General features: G+C 42.3%; 1 protein-coding gene across 5 annotated transcripts in view; it reads left to right on the forward strand.

Moving 5' to 3' along the window:
* btbd10b (BTB (POZ) domain containing 10b) overlaps positions 1-16,908 on the forward strand; it is an 86,670-nt gene that overhangs the window by 32,044 nt on the left and 37,718 nt on the right. The window contains exon 1 of one of the 5 annotated variants that reach the window (XM_038807930.1): positions 4,985-5,087. The exons of 3 other annotated variants lie outside the window; for them this stretch is intronic. Coding sequence is in view for 1 of the 2 variants with exons in the window: in XM_038807925.1 (XP_038663853.1) it covers positions 8,342-8,466 (125 nt within the window). In the remaining variant the exon portion in view is untranslated. Of the gene's footprint in view, positions 1-4,984; positions 5,088-8,103; positions 8,467-16,908 lie in introns of those variants that run through there. One more of the 5 variants, XM_038807925.1, reaches the window with a different exon arrangement.

Below are 16,908 nucleotides of genomic sequence, written 5' to 3' on the forward strand. Positions count from 1 at the left end.
CATAATGCCAGGGATACGTGTTCAATTCCAGCCTTGGGTGATTCTGTGATGTTTTTATGTTCTACCCGTGCCTGCGTGGGTTTTCTCCGGTTTGCTCCTACAATCCAAAGATGTGCGAGTTAGGTGGATTGGCCATGCTAAATCGTCCTTTCGTGTCCAAAAGGTTAGGCGGGGTTAGTGGGTTATGGAGATAGGACAGTGGCGTGGGCCTAGGTAAGGTGCTCTTTCAGAGTGTAGGTGCAGACTCAATAGGCCGTATGATCTCCTGCACTGTAGGATTCTATGATTCTGTGATTAAAATAGTTAATGTTCAGTATCCTAAACCTATTTAAAAGTTGTGTTTGATATTTACAGACTTTGATGTGTTTGGGAGCAATGCAGCTAACTTTGAATTGTGTACTGGGTAAAATAAACTATGTGACCCAGTGCTAATGCCCTGTCCCCTATGTACTTAGTGCATTGAACCAGGTGTGATTCTGTGCTGATGAAACCTTCTCTAACGTTCTTCCTCCTGGTTTTATTTCTTAAGTGGTTTTCTCCACTGTAACAAATTCGGAACAAATGTATTTGACGTCCTGATTCCATGTAAAGTCAAACATTGTTCAATTCCCATTCATACTCTGCACAAGCCTCAAGCATTTCATACCGTGCACACTTTGCCTGATGCTCAAAATGAAAAATGCAAGACTGTTATGGCAATTAAATTCATACCCTTAATTTGGAGATGCTCAGTGTACTTTAGCACACCGTTACATTTGGAATGCATGGGAATTAATGAATTGGCAATCAATGAATATTAGATGATTGCGTGAGTTAACATCTGATTCCGGTCATCACACATCAGTGACCAGCGTAACCCCAGGCACTCTGCTGACTTGAAGTTTCACAATCGGCTCGGTGCTAAATGATAGATAATTACTCTAAAAAAGTAAGTAATAATAATAATCTTCATAGTGTCACAATAGGCTTAGATTAACACTGCAATAAATTTAGTGAAAATCCCCTCGTCGCCACACTCCAGCGCATGTTCAGGTTCACTGAGGGAGAATTCAGAATGCCCAATTCACCGAACAAGCACTTCTTTCAGGTGTGAGGAAACCGGAGCACCCGGCGAAAACCCACATAGACACGAGGAGAGCGTGCAAACTCCGCAGAGCCAGTGACCCAAACTGAGAATCGAACCCAGGTCCCTAATGCTGAGAAGCAACGTGCTAACCACTTTGCTACAATGCCACCCCTAGTACTTAGGGGCTTGGAGCTTAAGTATTTTAAGTGCATAATTTATTTCCTAGGTTAAAATTGTAGCTTTTTGAAACTTCATTTAGCCAAGATGAGTTTAGATGTCCCCAGATCAGAGACCGTTTTGCTGCAGCACAGACATTCTTGTGCGGATTATGTGGTCATTATCATAGAATCCTTACAGTGCAGAAGGAGGCTATTTGGCCCATCGAGTCTGCATCGACCTTCCGAAAGAGCACTCTACCTAGGCCCACTCCACCGTCCTGTGCCTGTAACCCTGCATTTGATCATGGCCAAGCCACCTAACCTGTACATCTTTGGACTATGGGAGGGAGCCCACGCAGACACAGGGAGAATGTGCAACCCTGCCACTGTGTCACGGTGCCACCCATCACATTAGTCTTGTGAGACCTAGCTGTGTGCAAATTAGCTACCAATTTTCCTACATAACTACATTTTTTTCAAAAACAATTATTGATTGACAGTGGAGTGCTTTGGGGTATCTACAGATCTTGAAAGGTGCTATGGAAATGTAAGCATATCATAGCACAGAAATTTGTCTTGATGCTGTAGAATTCTTAAAATTTAAATGTCATCTTGCATAAGTTTCAGTAGAAAATCAAAAACATGCCAAGAATTATGGGATGACAGTTTTATGGTGGGTGAATAGTTTGATCTTATTTTCTTAACTGAGATTTTGTGAACCAGATCTCTTGTGCTGTTTCTGTAATGAGACCTGAAAATATTCAATTCCACTTGTGCCAAATGAGACGATGGGATTTTTACTGGGCTTTCTATTTTTTAAATTTTTCTATGTAACAGTCTGTTGGTACAGTTCTTATGAATTGGATGAATACACAAAGGAAGAAAATTCACAGGGCTGTCCGCAAAGAGAAGAGGAATGGGAGTACTTGTCGGATAGCTCTTTCAAAGAGTGTGACGAGGGGAGGCCATTTAATCCCAAGAGCCTATCCGTCATGCATTGAGATTGTGGCTGATCTGTGACTTAACTCCATGTACCTGTATGCCTTTTCCCCATACCCTTTTAATATCTTCGATTAACAAAAATATGTCCATCTCGGATTTAAAATTAAAGATAGGTTTAACATCGGCTGCCATTTAGGGAGGAGAGTTACAAACTTCTATTATTCTTTATAGAAACGTTTCTAAATTTCATTCCTAGTTCTAATTCATTCTATGATTCTGTGTAAACTCCAAATCATTGGCTCTGCCTATGTGCAAAGTCGCTTTTTACAGCATGAATCACTTCAGTTACTCGTAGATTTTCAGTTCCCCCTTACTATACCTGCCCTGTGGTATTTGCAAAACTGGAATTCTCTACGATGTTTGAACCATTTGTAAATGTTTGCAGCCTGCTGACTATTTCATGCCTGCTCTATTATTTATATAATTTCTCCCCTTGTCCCTTTCCAAATCATGAATTTGCTGCTTGCTTTTCATGTAGCTGCCAACTTTGCTATGCATCGGTAGTATAACCATAATCATTTTGTTTGAAAGGAGGGTTTTTAATAAATAAGCTGAAGACCTTGAGTACAGATGTGCATCTGCAATTTCTTAATGAGCATGCTTGTTTTACAAAGTTTGGTGTACTATGGGAATGGCTCTTCCTTCAGTTTTGTGAAGTTTTGTTGTGTTGGGCGCCACAAAGTTTATGATAAAATAAATGTATAGTTTAATTATAAAATTAGTACTGAAAATAAATGGAAACTTCAATTACATGTAGCTTTGTTTAGGCTCAGGTGATCATGTGATATTTTACTATACTATTTGAATGTCTTGTCATTAACTAAACCCATCATCTTCGCATTCAACGTAACTATTGGTAAGTTTATTTATACATTTATGTATGTGTTGTGCAATTATAGGACCATGGAAGTAATGGTTTGGTTAATTAATTTGCGTGATTATTGTGATACTTGCTCCATATCATCCATGTTTGCAGGATTACAGAGCAATATAATCCATTACGTGAGTTTCTGTAGTTCTGTAAACTTGGATTTGGTAGGATAGTGTGTGAGGAATGATTTGAATAACTCTATTTGAAAGGAATAAATTGTTACTCTGAGGCCTTTGGGACTAAAGCTGCTCTGTAAATGCAAGGGTGGCTGGTGGCATAGTGGTTACCACTGTTGCCTCACAGCGCCAGGGACCCCTTGGGTGACCATTTTGAGTTTGCACCTTCTCCCCTTGTCTGCATGGGTTTCCTCTGGGTGCTCCTGTTGCCTCCCAGCCCAACGAGGTGCAGTTTGGGTGGACTGGCCAAGATCAATATATGGGGTTAGAGGTGGGGCAGGGGAAGTGGGGCTAGGTAGAGTTTTCTTTCGGAGGATTTGTGCAGACTAGATGGGCCGAATGGCCTCCTTTTGCACTGGGGATTGTATGGATTCTATGTTGACGTTGAAACTCTATGGTGACTGGCATGACCATCCACAGTTCCCATTGAGTTTCACATCTGTTGGGTGAGCTGCTCTTAAAATTTGGATTAGTGTCAAATTCAGATGATCTGTCCATTCTTCAATGAATGGGCAGCATGGAGGCACAGTGGTTAGCACTGCTGCTTCACGCCTCCAAGAATCCGGGTTCAATTCCGGCTTCGGGTGACTGCCTGTGTGGAGTTTTCACTTCCTCCCCATGTTTGTGTGGATTTCCTCTTGGTACTCGGTTTCCTTCCACAGTCCAAAGATGTTCAGGTTAGGTGGATTGGAGATGATAAATTGCCCTAGTGTTCAGAAGGTTAGATGAGGGTACTGGGTTACCGGAATAGGTTGGACTTAAGTTGGGCGCTCTTTCCAAGGGCCGGTGCAGATTTGATGGGCCGAATGGTCTCCTCCTGCACTGTAAATTCTATGATTTTATGAATGCCTGACTTGATTCTGAACTAATTCTGTAATGATGTAGTAAGGAAAGTAAGGTAAAGTCGTCATAGTCCCAGATGATCTTTGGCGGCTTTCCCTTTTGAGGGGAGAGCTGACTAGTCATGATTTATCCTGAGGATCATCACCACCTCAGGTGAGGGGCAAAATTTAGAAGGTGGGACCTTCATGAAAATCTTTTAATGAAGTTAGAAGGCATTGGGCACCATAAACTCCATTCATTTATCTGTTCAGAAAGCCTCTAATCTTCCTTATTTCAGCGTCTAATTTTTGACTTGTCCATCTAGTCAAACCTCCTGTTGATTTTTAATTTTGGTATGAAGAAGTACTTGCTGACATGGGTCTTGAATTTTACTAATTTGCCACTGTATCACCATTTCCTTTAATGACTCTCTTGAGTTTGTGAGAATGCTGCATTGCTAGTGAAAGGTTTCTGTACACTAAGATTGATCTGTAGTGGGGACGTTTGTTTCTCGGAGAGTTACTCTGATCTGTTGGGGGCAGGGTGGATGGAGGGTGAAAAAGAAATGAATATATTACTTTCACACATGAAGAAGATGTTAATGAAGGGGCCGAGCACTGCATGTGAGGAGAGCTGAAAAGAGTCTGACTAAAGAAGCTGCCCACTGCACGGAAGACCGGAGAAAGTGACCCAATTTAAAACAGTGATGATGTGACAATGGTTTCAGGACACCTGGAGGGTGATTATGATGTTTAGATCATCAGCTTGGAGCTGTTTTAAAGGTCAAGGTGCTCCCATGCTGTAAATCCTAAAATCAGTTTGTGATTAATTGCGATTGGTATTTGCAAATTGGCAGATGTTTGTAAATTTACTGCTCTAGGTCAGGACCAAGCGCTAAGTGAAATCCCCCTCTGAACTGTGATGTCTGAAGAGCTAAATTTGCATTGTACGGCTGATGTGAGATGTTGACAAACGACTGCAGGAAACTGATGGTAGTGTATCTTTAAAATGATTAAAAGTTGATTGCAATTGTCATTGGTACAGTTCTTTAGGTTTCTAAATAGTTCCTAATTTGATAGAATATTGGGTATATAGTGCAGAATATCCTAATATACAGTAATAGCTTGCCGAGATTCTACCAATCTGTTAAATATACCTGTTTCAAATTTTCCAATCTACTGATTTGCTAGTCAAATATTGTGAAATAGTCAGTCGATGGACTGTTTATCAGTTGGTTTAATGTGAAGATAGTATAAACCTGTGACCTTCTTGATGGGAGGGGCATAAATTTAGGAACAGATATTATGGGATATGTGAACAGAACTGTCGTCAGCAGTTCTTCGGTTTGAGGTTGATACCTACTCCGGTTCCCAAGTCAAACGTATATGTTTGGGCACGTGAGACAGAATGTTGCATGAGGTAGTGGTTGCAGGTTTTAGTTCCTTTTCTTCCTTCTCTGCCACCCGCTTCCTTATCATTAAGACATTGTGACTAAGTGTGACGTAGCTTGATGGATAAGTTGGCGCCATTCTGAACGATTGGTAGAAAACCTGTCCAGTCATTGATATCAATGCTGCCGCGCTTTAAGGGATGTTTCTGAGCCTTGAAGTGTTTTCTTTGTCTTCCTCTGGAGTGTTAGCCGTTTGAAAGATGAGAAAACAGGACCTATGGGCAGTGCTCAACATATTCCAGTCTTGCCTTCAACATATGGGAAGTGGTATATTTGGCTGACAAGGTATGGATTCATATGAGTTTTCTGACCATTGCTGTATTTTATGAGCAGGTCAAAATAAGTAACAGAAACGATTGTGATTGGTGTTAGAACCATAGAATTCCTACACTGCAGAAAGATGCCATTCGCCCCATGGAGTCTGCACCGACTCTCTGAAAGGGTACCCCATCCAGGCCCGTAACCCCACCTAACTACACCGTTGGACATTTTAGGCCAATCCACCGAACCTGCACATGTTTGTGGGAGGAAACCGGAGAACCAGGAGGAAACCCATGTAGACACGGGAGAATGTGCAAACTCCACATGAGCAGTGACCCAAGGCCGGAATCCCTGGCAGAGCCTATAACATGTTTGAAAGAAAACTAATTGAGTATTTAAACTGGAAGAGTAGGAAGTGGTTTTGCAATTGTTGGTGGGACAGTTTTCAAAGAAGAACACTGGTACATTTATGAATGTCTGCCACCTAGGCTCAAATGTTTACATTGATCAATTCAAAATCTGTTGCTTTCAACAAGGAGGACATTAGTTTAAATTAATTTTACTTTGTAATCTCTTCAACATGAACTCCTTGACAATTTTTGACACTATTTAATGTGCAATAAATTATTTGAATGATAAGGGTCACTATCTCAGACATGCAAAATTCCATTTTTGTTTCCAGAGGATTACAAGATTTCTACTAGTATTTTGGGAATTGCGTTGATTGCATCTGTAATTAATATTCTTGTTCAGAAATTCCAGACTGATAAATCTAAACAATATAATCAGGGAATGTTGCATTGTCAGATGTGTTGTCTTTTGGGCGAGACATTAAACTGAAATGCTGTGCCTCCCAAGGCAGATATAAAAGATTTCAAGGCATTCTTCAAAGAAGAGCAGACCGAGAAAATATTTACCCCTCAACCAAACTTGCTAAAAGTAATTACCTTGATTGTCAGATTGCTGTTAGTCAGACCATGCTGTGCACAAATTGGCTGCCACAGTTCCTGCCTATAAAGTTGACTACGCTTCAGAAATATGCTTCATTGGCTGTAAAGGGTTTGGGATGTTCTGAGGTTGTGAAAGGCTCAACAGAAATGTGAGCCTTTCACTGCCTGCTACTCCTATCATTGTTGCCTTTTACTCTTGAAGTAATGGTTTTCTACAGCTCCCCCTGCCTGTCCTTTTTCTCCGCCTCGGCCAATCTCTCCTCAGCGCCTCCTCTTTGGCCAGTCTGCTTCTCCTTGGCTCCTTCTCCTTTTCTGCCCGTCCTTGGTGTCTCCCCTTTCTCTGTCTACTTTTCTTTGCCGCCGCAGCCACTTTTCCCTTTCTGCCTCCTCGTTTCCTCCTCCTTCATACCCTCTAATAACTGCAGTAATGGCTGAGGGTAGAACAGGTCAATAGTTTTACTCTTAGGTATTTTAATCCTAATTCAATTTGAATCGTATTCTTCAGTGTCATAGTAAGAGATCTTGTGGCACAGTGGTAGTGTCCTTGCCTCTGAACCCGAAGCTCCAGATTCGCATCCAGCGTCTGGGCTTGATGGCCACAGAAAGAGCATTCGTAATGCGGTTTAATGGGCTGATAATTAGCTCTGAAATCCTTCCACCACTTCCCCAAAGGGAAAAACGTGCTTATGTGAAGATATGCTGAAACAAAATGTCATAGTACATGCCTTGCACCTGTGAAACCAGTGGACAAGCAAATTGTTATGTTATCATCATGAAATTTAAATGTGCAGCAAAATGTATTCAACATTATTGATGTGCAGAATTCCTTTTCTAGGGCTGTGGGGCGCACCAGAGGTTATTATTATTTAAGTGGGACTAATTAGAAAACTGCGTCAATATGAGCACAATGGGCTGAAGGATAGTCATCTTGTGCCGTTTGATTCAGAGATTTTATGAGCATTCATTTTTCTTTAACTCCGTTTTTTTGAACAGTTCCTCACATTGCTAGGATATGCCGTTAATTATAAAATGTACAGAATTTGCACATGGGTGTTTGAGGGCAAATTCTGTATCATCCAATTTTCTTGGTGGATGAAACAAACAGTTGGTGAGCCTGTTTTGAATTTTTCATTACACTTTAGTCAAGGCAACTGACTAATGCAAAGTGAAGAAATGCTTGACAGATGGTAACAGAAGCAGCTGGTAGCTTACCGGGAAGAGAAAAGGAGGGAAAAATCTTATTTGGCATCTTATGTCAAATTGCACCACCATCACCCCTGCTTGGAGTTGGAGTAATTGCAGCCACAAATGCAGAACAAAGACCAGTGAGAGGGGAGGGTTCCAGACGTCAGCACCTGCACAGCAGCACTCTTCCCAGTCAGTAACTACTACAGAAGTGATTTGGAATTTGCGGCTGTGATTTTCATGTGTGAACTGAGAGGTTACTCTGACAATCAGGCAGCACAGAAGCTAAAAGCTCCGAAGGCGGCTAAGTGATGCAGTGGTTTGCTGTCGGCTCCCGCAGCTCATAAATAAGGCAGGGAAATGACGAACAGGGTCCTGGAAATGCCGAGATTCAAAAGTGATGCCCAAGGATGCTGCGAGTGCTGCATTCTTTCCACAAGTGCGACTGTTCTGGGTTTTGCATTGGTCTTGCATTCAGAAATTTTTGGCCTGCTGCTTTCTCCCAGTTACATGTAAAACATCAAGGTATGTACATCAATCTGAATAAAAAATTGTAATATTTGCATTGGGCTAATATAGATTTTGATGTAGAACTTCATTGCGATCTTCCCTGTGGCTGGTTATGAAAAAGAGTCACTGTAAACTAGTTGGCACAGTATTGGGAACAGCTGAAATCAGTAATTCAGGAAGAGATTGAGTTCCTGCATTAGGACTGAAAAATCTGTCACCTAAGCTTTATCTCAGTGGGAGCTCTGAGACCTCGGCTTCTGGTGGCATTGTGTTGGACTGCATTGGTCCAGTTTTTTAAAAATAAATTTAGAGTACCCAATTCATTTTTTCCAATTAAGGGGTAATTTAGCATGGCCAATTGACCTAGCCTGCACATCTTTGGGTTGTGGGAATGAAACCCAAGCAAACATGGGGAGAATGTGAAAACTCCACACGGACAGTGACCCAGAGCCGGGACCGAACCTGGGACCTCGGCGTCGTGAGGCAGCAGGGCTATCCCACTGCGCCACCGTGCTGCCCTGTATTGGTCCAGTTTAATAATCTTTAACCTCAACTGCATTCGATTGGGGGGGGGGGGGGGGGGGGGGGGGAGCATTGCTGACCAGATTATCCCTATTTTTCTTCACAAGTCCACACTTTACAAATGTTCTGCTTGTTGAGATTGAGTACTTTATGTTTTTTCACTTTCAAAGGCTGCCAGCTGAAATATGTTGGGAGAAATTTGTGTTTGATTGTCTGGATATCTGTAAATCTACCTAAAATAATGCGCGTTTAGCCTAATGTATAGTCCTTTAATAGGAGTTCAACTTGGCAGAGATTGATTTCCCTTCACAGATTTATATTGAAGATTTATGTCTTTTGGACAATTACATTTTGCTGTTTTGATTATATTACGTTTCATTTTGCCTATGGTGAATTTGAAGTTCACTGTCCATTCCGAGCAGCCTTGCTGACTAATAGTAATTGCCACTTCACTGCCCTGAAATATGAGATCACTCGGCAGTTAATCAGTTCATGACAATTAATAATTTGATGACTGAATTTATTCTCAAATCGACAACACCTGGAAATCTTCCATCTAATTTATGCTGTCAACTTTGCCGATCCTCATTCTGCTGATTCACTCTCCTGGATAGAGTATGTTTTTTAAAAGTAGATTTCTTCAGTGCTAGTGTTTTCCCTTTTTGTTTAGCTTATGAGAATGGTTTTCAAGGTGATTCTGTTTTTATTCATGTGTCTCGTATGTGCTGTCTTGTTTTTCTGTACAGTCGAGTTGGATGGTTTAATTGAGCTGTGACCTCGAAAGATCTTTTGTCCTCATTGGGCAGCAGAGCATACATTAATACAGCGTGTGCTGTGTAACTACTAAATTGCCATCGCTGTGCTGTTTTTAAGTCATTGGGCAAAACACAGCTCGGGAAACATTACATAGAATTTAGCATAGAGACAGGGCAATTGATCTATGCTGGCCTTTATTCGCCACATCCCTCTATGTAACTGATTCTGCATGTTCTTCTATTCCGTTCTCCCTCATGTATTTACATAGAACATACATTGCAGAAGGCGGCCATTAGGCCCATCGAGTCTGCACCGGCCCACTTAAGACCTCACTTCCACCCTATCCCCGTTACCCGATAACCCCATCTAACCTTTTTGGACGCTAAGGGCAATTTAGCATGACCAGTCCACCTAACCTGCACGTCTTTGGACTGTAGGAGGAAACCGGAGCACCCGGAGGAAACCCAAGCAGACACGGGGAGAACATGCAAACTCTGCACAAAGTCTGCCAGCGGGGAATCGAACATGGGACCCTGGCGCTGTGAAGCCACAGTGCTAACCACTTGTGCTGCCCTTGTGCTACCCACTTCCTCTTAAATGTATCCCCGACTATTCCATGTGGTAGTGAGTTTCAAATCCTAACCACTCAAACCTCACTCCAGGGACATAATAACTTAAAAACGAAGCAGGGTAAGCCCTGGCTATTGAACCTGCTCTGCCATTCTGGCTGGTTTAGCACAGGGCTAAAGAGCTGGCTTTTAAAGCAGACCAAGGCAGGCCAGCAGCACGGTTCAATTCCTGTACCAGCCTCCCCGAACAGGGCCGGAATATGGCAAGTAGGGGCTTTTCACAGTAACTTCATTTGAAGCCTACTTGCCACAATAAGCGATTTTCATTTAATTTTTAATGTCATTCAATAAGATTTTGACTGGTCTTCGATCTTAATTCTATTTTCTCTGCAGGTTCTTGTATCCTTTGATTCTCTTGCACATGTTTAGACTGAGAGGGAACCAGAGCACCCGGAGGAAACCCATGCAGACACGGGGAGAAAGTGCAAACTCCACACAGACAGTAACCCAAGGCCAATAGTGACCCAGGGTCCCTATGGTTGTGAAGGAGCAGTGCTAACCGCTGTGCCACCCTTTTAGAAAAACATTTAATAGTTTCCCACTGTTTAGACAATAGTCGGTTTTTCTGTGGTTCCTAGCAAAGTAAATAACCTTTTATTTCCCCTCATTGTACTCCATCGGTCGGGGGAGATTCTCGCCTTCCCATTGTGTGGTTCTCGGCGGAGGGCAATGGCCACTGTTGGCTGTCAGTGTATCTTCTGATCCCGCCACTGTCAATGGGATTTCCCATTGAATCCATCCCATGCCGCGTGAACAGCTGGAAGATCTTGCCTGTAACTCATTTCCCACTCAAACCGGCTGTATCACTTTGTAACTCCTAGTGTCCTCTTCACAACTTATTCCCACTTTGTTTTGTATTGTTAACAATTACACTCTTTTCCAGGTCATAATCTAGATTGTAAGTAGCTGAGGCCCAAGCACTGACTTGTGTGGCATCCATTTATCCATTTGAAAGTCACCCATTTATTCATGCACTGTTTCTTTTTACCAACCCACCATCTATGGTGATGTTGTATTATCCCCAACCCCATGAGTGCATTATGTGGCACCTAATTCAATACCTTGCAAAATTCCAAATATACTAAGTGTCCTGCTACTATTTCTTTCATAATGGATTCCAGCAATTACTGACAGCTGATATCAAGCTTACTGACCTGTGGTTCCGCTTTCTCTTCCCTCCTTTCTTGAACAACGAGCGTACTCTTTTTAACTATAATCCAAGCTGACACTTGCAGTGCTGTACTGTCTGCCATAGTTATAAACCTGAGGTGAAATTCCTCCCCCACCCACCTAGATGGGCATAAAGATGATCCCTTGGCACTATTTTAAAGAATGGGGGTGTTTTCCCATATCCTGGTCATTTAAAAAAAAATTAGAGTACCCAATTCATTTTTTCCAATTAAGTGGCAATTTAGCATGACCATACCACCTACCCTGCATATCATGGATTGTGGGGGCAAAATCCACGCAAACACTGTGAGAAAGTGCAAACTCCACACGGACAGTGACCCAGAACCAGGATCGAACCTGGGACCTCAGTGCTGTGAGACAGCAGTGCTAACTAGTGCGCCACCGTGCTGCCCCCATATCATGGTTCTTATTTACCTGTCAACCAACATCATTAAAACCGATGATCACTTTGCTGTTTGTGGAACCTTGTGTACACATTGGTTGCACTGTTTCCTACATTTCTTAACTGGCTATCAAGAATGGTGCTATACAAGTGCAAGACCTCAATGCACCAATTTTAACCCTTAGCATTTTAAAATATTGGCTTTCAAATGGCCAGAAAGCTGATAATGAGCAGCCAATCTTTCTTTTCAGTGTTAGTTGGATAAACCTTGGCTAGCGTACTGGGTTCAAGGATTAACATTTCCACAAACTGGATTTTAAAGTTATTTGGAAGGGATGAAATTAAGTAAGGGTTGAGGGCAGTTTTTAGTGGAAGTAGTAGTGACTCAGAGCTCAGTTCTGGGACCACTCCTGGTAATTTCGAATATTAGTGACTTAGATATAGCTCTGGAACATTGGTGTGGAAATTTGCAACTACACCAAGAGGTGTCATTAATTTGTGAGGAGTAAATGCCAATTTTTAATGTTGGGCTGAATGGCTTGTTTCCGTGTAGTAAGGATTGGTGATTTTAGTATCTGTCACAAGGAAAATGTGAGAAACTGTTATTAAAGATGTTGCAGCAAGGCATTTGGGAAACTTCAGTCAAACTCAACCTTGTTTTGTGAAAGGGGTATCATGTTGAACCAATTTATTGGATTTCTTTGAAGGAGTTCCGTGTGCTATGGATAAAGGCGAACAGGTGAACATACTGCAGTTCGATTTTCTGAAGGCATGTGATAAGGTGCCCCATCAAAGATTATAGTGAAAAATAAAAGCTCATGGTGGGGGGCATATTGGCATGGGTAAAGATTGGGATAAATGGATCTTTTTCTGGTTGGCGAGATGTAGTGAATGATGTGCCACAAGAATCAGTCCTGGGGCCTCGACCTTTTACAATTTATATAAATGACTTGGATGATGACACAAAGATATGTCGAAAAGTAAGACTTGAAGAGGACGCAAGGAGCTTTGAAGCGATATAGATAGGTTAAGTGATTAGACAAAGACTTGGCAAGTGCAATGCAATGTGAGAGTGTGAAATGGCCATTTTGGCAGGAAAAATACAAAAATTAAGCATTTTATCCAAATGGTGAAAGATTGCAAAGATCTGAGATGCAGAGGGATCTAGGGGTCTAATGCAGTCATTTTCAAACCCAGGGTTTCGATCCGCGGGCAGATGTCGGGAGGGCTATGAGGTCAAGCGTCGCGGCGTTCACGATTGGGGGCAGAAGTGATCGGCTTTTATAATGGCGTCCATTTCACGCATGCGTGGCACGTCATGCACAGGCCTGGAGCTCAGTAGGGCAGAACGCCAACTCCTGACGTCAAGAGCAGATTTTCTTTAAAACCGGTGGAGCCTTCCTGTCTGGAGCAGCGACGGAGAGCAGGTCACGTGCCTGGATTGCTGATATCCCGTGTTCTGGGCGTGCGAGAGATTCATCCATTTTCCAGCTGCCAGCAGTGCTGGTGTGAGCTCCAGGACCTCTGTTGAACAAACCTTGGAAGAAGCAGCTGAAAACAGGAACAAAGCAGCTTAAAGATGATTATTTGAAGTCTGGGTTAGTAATTGTGCCACTGCAAATAAAGATTCCAAGTTCATGTGTGTTATATGCAGGGAAGTACTGGCAAATTAAAATTTAAAACCCTCAAAACTTTAAAGACATTTGAAGTCTTAAGCATGGCGGGTTTGAGGACAAACCCCTTTATTTTTTTTCAACGGGCGCGGTGAGATCTTAAATTATCAGCCAAAGTCATTATTAGAAATGTAACATTGAATAACAAAGCAAGCGAGATCATGAGGACCAAGCAAACTGTCGCATTAAAGGTAAATAAAAATGGTGGGCTGCAAAGGTCGGCTGGCATGGGTCGCGAAGGTCGGCCGTTTGGTAAAAGTGGGTTCCGGGCAAAAAAGTTTGAAAAATACTGGTCTAGTGCTTGAATCGCAAAATGCTTCTATTCAGGAATAGAAAGTAATTAGGAAAGCTGATGATAGAATGTTATCATTTATTGCAAGAGGAATTGAATGCAAGAGTCAAGAGGTTATGCTTCAGTTATACACAGCACTGCTGAGACCACATCGCGAATACTGTGTGCGGTATTAGTTTCCTTATTTAAATAACAATGTAAATGCATTGGAAGCAGTTCAACAAAGGTTTATTGGACTAATACCAGGAATGGGCGGGTTGTCATCTGAGGAAAGGTTGGAAAGACACCCTGGAGTTCAGAAAAGTAAGAATCGACGTGATTGCAACACCAGATCCTGAGCCCCCCCCAATCCTGCCCAAACCCCCTTCTGCCCATCTTCAAGCCACACTGGCTCAATGCCTCCCTTGCAACAGTGTGTGCAGGATCAAGAACTTAGTAAAGTGTGATCGAATCTGCATTTTAATGCACTGCAGAGTACTTTGCTTACTGTATTTAAACTACCTGCTGTTTTAACTTCAGTTTGGTAATCAGCCTGAGGGGCTGTGGTCGCTGCTACAATTCAGTTTCTCATGGGTATTTCAGTATGGCTGCAGACTGTCAACTTTGAGAACTTTTATCTTTTTTTAGCCTGTATGATTTACGTCACTGACTTGATTCTCAAGTGACTCATTCCCTTTGCTGGGAATGTCAATTTCTCCAAAATCTTTTCTTGCTTTGTTTTTTAAATCATACCCATATTTTCTAGTAGGTTGCAGTTTCTAATGAAACATCATTGAGGTTTCACTGAGCTCATTATCTGTTCTATTTTCACCGAACATGCACTTAAGAGGGGAGAGTAGTTAAGAGACAGGAGACAAGACAAGGTTGTAAATCCCTTGAACTAACTGGCCATCACTCGAGTGTTTTCATTTAATATTGAATAGCATGTGGATGTTTCAAAGGAGTGTGTATACTTAAAAAATAAAATATAATCTGAACGTGAAATATTAGTTAGAAAATCATAGGATGTTTAAAATGTTTGGGATATATTGATAATGCTATTGCTATTTTGTAAGTGGTTGCTGGATTCAAAAGTTCATTTTAACAAATAAGGCAGATTATCTATGTTTCTCCATAATTAACGGTTTGCTAACAAAATCATAGAAGCAGATGCTTTGAAACATGTAAATCTTGAAAAGTGATTTTAAAATGTTAATTACAGAACTTGTTACTTAGTTCTTACCATCTTTGCAGATTTTCACCAACCCTCTTCCTCAACTAATGTAACAAAATTGAAAATAATAGAGAGGAAACTGCCATTCCGCTCTCGAGATGCAAATGGTCATTTGGTCTACTGAATCCATGCCAGCTTTCTCAAGAGCAACCAGTCAGTTCTATTCCCTTCATTCTATCCCCGTAGCCCTGCAGGTTTATTTTCCTCACGTGCCATCTAATTTCCCTTTGAAATCATCTATCATCTTCCCTTCCACTACTCTTGTATCCAGAGATCCACATCATTACCGTTTGGTGCGTAAAATAATTTCACTCTCGCATCTCTTGCCCAAAACCGTAACTCCGTGATCCCCAGACCTTGAACAATTTGTTCTTGGGATGTGGACATCGCTGGCTGGGCCAGCATTTGTTGCCCATCCTTAATTGTCGTTGAACTGAGGGGCCTGCTCAGCCATTTCAAAGGGAGGCAGTTAAGAGTCAACAGCATCACTGTGTGGGTATGGAGTCACATGTCGGCCAGATGGGTAAGGACTGATGATTTCCTTCCCTGACGGACATTAGTGAACCAGTTGGGTTTTTATGCCAATGGTTTCATGATCATCGTTGTACTTTTAATTCCAGACTTTTATTGAATTCAAATCTCACCATCTGCCATGGTGGAATTCGAACCCAGGACCCCATGGCCTCTGGATTACTAGTCTAGTGGCAATACCGCTACGCCAACGCCTCCACTGGAAACAGTTTTCCCTTGCCTACCTTATCTAAACCTGTTATTATCTTGTGCACCTCCTGTTAATTCTCCCTCAATTTCCGTTGTCCAAGGAGAACAACCCCGGCTTTCCATACCTAACCTAGTAGCTAAAATCCCGTATCACGTTCTGGTAAATCTCCTCTTCACCCTGTCAAGGACCCTACTTCCCAAAGTATGGAAACCAGAATAATCTGCAGAACTTTAGATGTGGCTTAACTAGAGCTTTATGAAGGTTCAGCGTAACTTACCTACTTCAGTACTCCGTATCTCTATTTATTAAGCCCAAAATCCTGTGCGCTGTGTCAGCTACTCTCTTACGAAGATGTAATTATGCACTATTTTCATGCCTTTTTAAATTTATAGCTGGAATTCTCCAATGCTGTTGTGGGACTAGATGTAATGTGGTGTCTGAATGATATTTCATTTTTGGATTACTCCCGCTAGAAGTTGCATTTTTACCATGTTGAGACACTGCACTGACACTGTGTTACCGCGTTGTTTATTGCTGGATTCCTTTGTTTCCACCAGTGTTTTTGCACAGTAACAACATCCTTTGTACAAGTGATTGAGGTTTCGGTCTTCCCATGACGGGCACGGTAGCACAGTGGTTTAGAACTGCTGCCTCGCACCGCAAGGGGCCCGGGCTTGATTCTGACCTTGGATAACTGTGTAGAGTTTATAAGTTCTCCCCATGTTTGTGTGGGTTTCTTTCCACAGTCAAAAGATTTGCAGATTAGGTGGATTGGCCACGATCAACGTGCAGGGTTACAGGGACAGGGCAGGGAAGTGGGACTAGGTAGAGTACACTTTTGGAGGGCCGCAGACTTAATGGGCCGAATGGGCTACAGTAGTCCCCCGTTATACCGCGCTCCGCAATACCGCCGTTCGCGATATACCGCGGGGGGGCTTATGGACCCCAACTGTCAGTTGTGTCAATTTCAGCGGCCGGCTCACTTTGATCCGGAGAAGGAAGCTGCTCTCACTGAAATAATCAGCCGGCCGCTGAAAGTGACACTGCCGGCTGCTCTCTCCCTCCAATCCAACTTTTA

Source organism: Scyliorhinus canicula, chromosome 9 (assembly GCF_902713615.1).
Source record: "Scyliorhinus canicula chromosome 9, sScyCan1.1, whole genome shotgun sequence".
Classification (NCBI taxonomy): Eukaryota; Metazoa; Chordata; class Chondrichthyes; order Carcharhiniformes; family Scyliorhinidae; genus Scyliorhinus; species Scyliorhinus canicula.